Raw genomic sequence first — 3,934 nt, forward strand, 5'->3', positions numbered from 1 at the left:
CAAAATTAGAAGGAAAATGCATAAAATCTTTCGTTGTAGAGGATATCAGTGCGTCCAACTTCTGTATAAAAAGCTTTTCGCCAACGACAATAATTAATTGGATATTTTCTTCTATACTTTTTAGCACGTAGCTATTTATTATTAGCATTGTTCTTCCGACGTCTGATTTCTTTTTAATTATAGGAAATGAGCTTTTCTAAAGTACATAAACTTTTGGGATTGACTGTATAGCCAATACATCCTTAAATGCGATGATTCGAATAGTTATAACTCTTTTGTTCCTTGTTTTTAATCTAAAGCATTTTACTCGATCTTAATGAATCATCGTAAAAGAATTATTCAAGTCGTAAAATATATCAGAAGCGCAGTTCCTATATCTCATTACAACTTTGCATTGACCTACAAGCTTTTATTGCCCGATCGTAAAAAAGCAATTTACTCGCGAAAGACAGACCGTATAAGAAAGCTATTATTGCCATTCTTAGTTTTAATTCCAGGGAAATACTACTAAAAAGTAGCAGTGTCCGTAACTTCTTTTCTGTCTCGAACACTTCAGGCGTAATCGATTAATTAGTTCATTTTATTCCACTTAAATTTTTCTCACGTTCTTTCAGACTTCTACAATTTCAGCCAAAATTTCAGAAAACCGAGACTTCTATAGTCTATTACTTTCCCAAACTTCTCTTTATCTCTCTCTCTCTTCCCATTAACACTTACTTCGCCCCCATTTGAAGAACCGGAATCAGACTCGATGCTAATGATTAAACTTACTGCTAACTAACGCACAGTTCCCTCAGGTAATTGAACTCTACATTTGAATGTAGAAAGTTATATTAATTAATAAAAAGAAATTCTCATTTCATTTCCCTTTAATTTTNGCTCGTCTAATGATTATTTTATTTATAGCTTTCCAGAATGATTAATCAAACTCACTAGTCGCGACAAGCACATTTTCTACGCACGAGTTTTCTGAAGAGAATAAACACGGAAGACTCTCCTTGTATTTCTGAAGAAATTGATTTGAAGAATTCTGAACAATGAATTGTAATAAAAATTGGAATGAGCAAATTAAACAAACACAGGATGAATAAATAAAAACCATCTGGAATAATTCATTTAATTGAAGAAAATTTGTTTGAATTTCCCCCATTTTTGGTAATGAATTTTCAGTTACCAAGTGTTAGCGATCTGATCGATAATTTTCAAGTGATGATTCACTCTTTATACCTTCTCAGCTGTAACTCAGTAGAATCGATACACTTACCTGTGCCATATTGATGACACCCTCGGCCAAAGTTTTGTACCCAAGCATCGTACGGTTTTTATATCGTTTCCTCCTCTGAAGTTGTATGAGCAGCTTATTGCCGTCCCTTTTTAGGAAATGCGGATACTGGAGGGCGAACTGTAGCTCGAGCTCGGTGTCCAGCAAGCCGCCGGTCGGGATTGCCATCTCGTTCGAACGGAGGGTCCTCTTAGAGCTCTGCATCTTCACCGCGATGCTAATCGAGGTTAAATCGGAACCTAACGGCCGCAGAATCACCAGCCTGGTCAGGGTCAAGGAGCACAGCCTGTAACAGATTTCAAAACCACCTCCGTTCAGATTTTATTGTTGGATTTTATTATCTTATGTACGAAGACATTAGCGATCTGATCGATAATTTTCAAGTGATGATTCACTCTTTATACCTTCTCAGCTGTAACTCAGTAGAATCGATACACTTACCTGTGCCATATTGATGACACCCTCGGCCAAAGTTTTGTACCCAAGCATCGTACGGTTTTTATATCGTTTCCTCCTCTGAAGTTGTATGAGCAGCTTATTGCCGTCCCTTTTTAGGAAATGCGGATACTGGAGGGCGAACTGTAGCTCGAGCTCGGTGTCCAGCAAGCCGCCGGTCGGGATTGCCATCTCGTTCGAACGGAGGGTCCTCTTAGAGCTCTGCATCTTCACCGCGATGCTAATCGAGGTTAAATCGGAACCTAACGGCCGCAGAATCACCAGCCTGGTCAGGGTCAAGGAGCACAGCCTGTAACAGATTTGAAAACCACCTCCGTTCAGATTTTATTGTTGGATTTTATTATCTTATGTATGAAGACATTCATTTTATATAGAAAATAAAGATCAGAAAATTGAGAGATTATGTGTTCAACCATTTATTTGGAATACACGTTCAATTATAAAATAATTATTACAACACTCATTTGGTATAATAATTTTTATAGCACTCGTTTAATGTAATCAGGAAAGTATACAGTTTCGAGTGTTATCTATCATGATACATGAAGAGGCCATCGAAATTTGTTCAATACAGGTGCTCGACGCCGATTAGTTATATTGATGAAACGTATTCCATCGGAACATCGCATCGCGGCGAGCATGATTTGACACGACTGCGAGATTTATGGCGGTTGATAGGGCCGATTTAAAGTGTTACACACGGACGTTTTATTGCCGCCGGTAATCGAGGTCACGCAGGATATTTGGAATGATTGATTGAAATCGTGAGACCGGCATAGAAATCGTAAAAGGAAGAACCCCTTTGTGGCATGAAACTTTCATTAAACTCACTCTTCTTTTGCGTAGATGCAGCATAATTCGAAATAAGATTATAACGAGGCATTCTCAAAGGTTAACGCATTTATTTGATGCTTTCACCAGATCATACAATACCCACAAAACAAGAATTATAATTATCTTCAGGTCGATCTTAATTATAAATCTTGACTCATCAGTTAATTAATTAATGAATAAAAATAATCCTGTGCCTTTCTACTACTTCTCTTTTATATGCAAATAATATTTCATCTATCCGTTTGTGGATGTTTGATTGTCGACCGAAAATTGAACGGGCCTGCAGCTGGTATGATTTATATCGGTGTAGAGATAGAGCTTTTTTTTTTAGAAACAATCGTGGATATATACTCTGAGGTTCCGACAACGAGGCCAAATTGAAGTTCAAAGCAGAAACTTGGCGGCGCACAATAGTAGTGTATCGATCAGCCGGTTGTACGTAGACAGCGATAATAATCATGTCCGTTTAAAGACGTCATGTCGCCCCGCGCGATACCCTATGAAATATGGATTCATCCTACATACGGGTGCACGTATAGTAGGTATACGACGATCGTACAACCGGATCCTTGCGGTATCTTCGTCATCAGAGACACGTTAAGTTCATCGCGCTTTGACACGACCGCGTTTTAATTGCTTTCGCTTCTGGGAAATTAGGTTGGAGCAAAAGCGTACGCGATAACGAGACTAATGTTCCAACTCCGAACGTGATGAACAACAAGATGTACATCTCTAAATGAAAATATTTTTGCTGGCACTCGCGGAGGGAGAATAATACGATTAGTGAAATGAAACATGGTTTCATGATTCCATTAAAGAGTCATTTATTACGCGATTGGATGATTTAACGCTATTTCCTTCTTATTTCTGCCATATAAAGTATCGAGAAACTAATGAAAAATATCCAACTTTGTTTATTTACCAGTCAAATTAGATTGACAGATATAAATGGTAAATGAATGGAAATCGAATAACATGAAGAGAAATATGTCGTCGAAATAAATTGAACCACGATGGTTGATATCGGATATAATTATAGTGTGTGACGTTCGATACGTATTTCGATGTACGGAAAAAGTTTGAAACGATGTCTCATGTCCGGACGTAATTGTTACATTTATAGCTAAAAACCTCCAATCGATATTCCATTTCTTGGCTTACCATTTGCAATTCTTTTCTATTTTCCTACGCGCTACGTGAACCTTTGATCCCTTCGGTTCTTCCATAATACTGCGAATCAATAGTACTTCAACTGTCCACACACACACACACTCTTTGTAACAGAATGATTCTATCTACGACCGTCCTTTGACAGCAACAGTATGACATTTGCAAGTCGGTAGAAATATGGTTTTTAGAGAT

General features: G+C 37.8%; 1 protein-coding gene across 8 annotated transcripts in view; it reads right to left on the reverse strand.

Moving 5' to 3' along the window:
* Positions 1-3,934, reverse strand: part of KrT95D (phosphofurin acidic cluster sorting protein KrT95D) — a 48,338-nt gene that overhangs the window by 34,920 nt on the left and 9,484 nt on the right. For 5 of the 8 annotated variants that reach the window (XR_003389381.1, XM_026814770.1, XM_026814771.1 and 2 more), the window contains exons 1-2: positions 3,734-3,813; positions 1,724-2,027 (exon numbers count right to left, since the gene is read on the reverse strand). Coding sequence is in view for 7 of the 8 variants with exons in the window: in XM_026814770.1 (XP_026670571.1) it covers positions 1,724-2,027; positions 3,734-3,798 (369 nt within the window). In the remaining variant the exon portion in view is untranslated. Of the gene's footprint in view, positions 1-1,264; positions 1,566-1,723; positions 2,028-3,733; positions 3,814-3,934 lie in introns of those variants that run through there. The other 3 variants (XM_026814769.1, XM_018026942.2, XM_018026944.2) reach the window with 3 other exon arrangements.

Source organism: Ceratina calcarata, unplaced genomic scaffold (assembly GCF_001652005.2).
Source record: "Ceratina calcarata isolate Rehan_Ccalc_2016 unplaced genomic scaffold, ASM165200v1 scaffold397.2, whole genome shotgun sequence".
In the NCBI taxonomy this organism is placed as follows: Eukaryota; Metazoa; Arthropoda; class Insecta; order Hymenoptera; family Apidae; genus Ceratina; species Ceratina calcarata.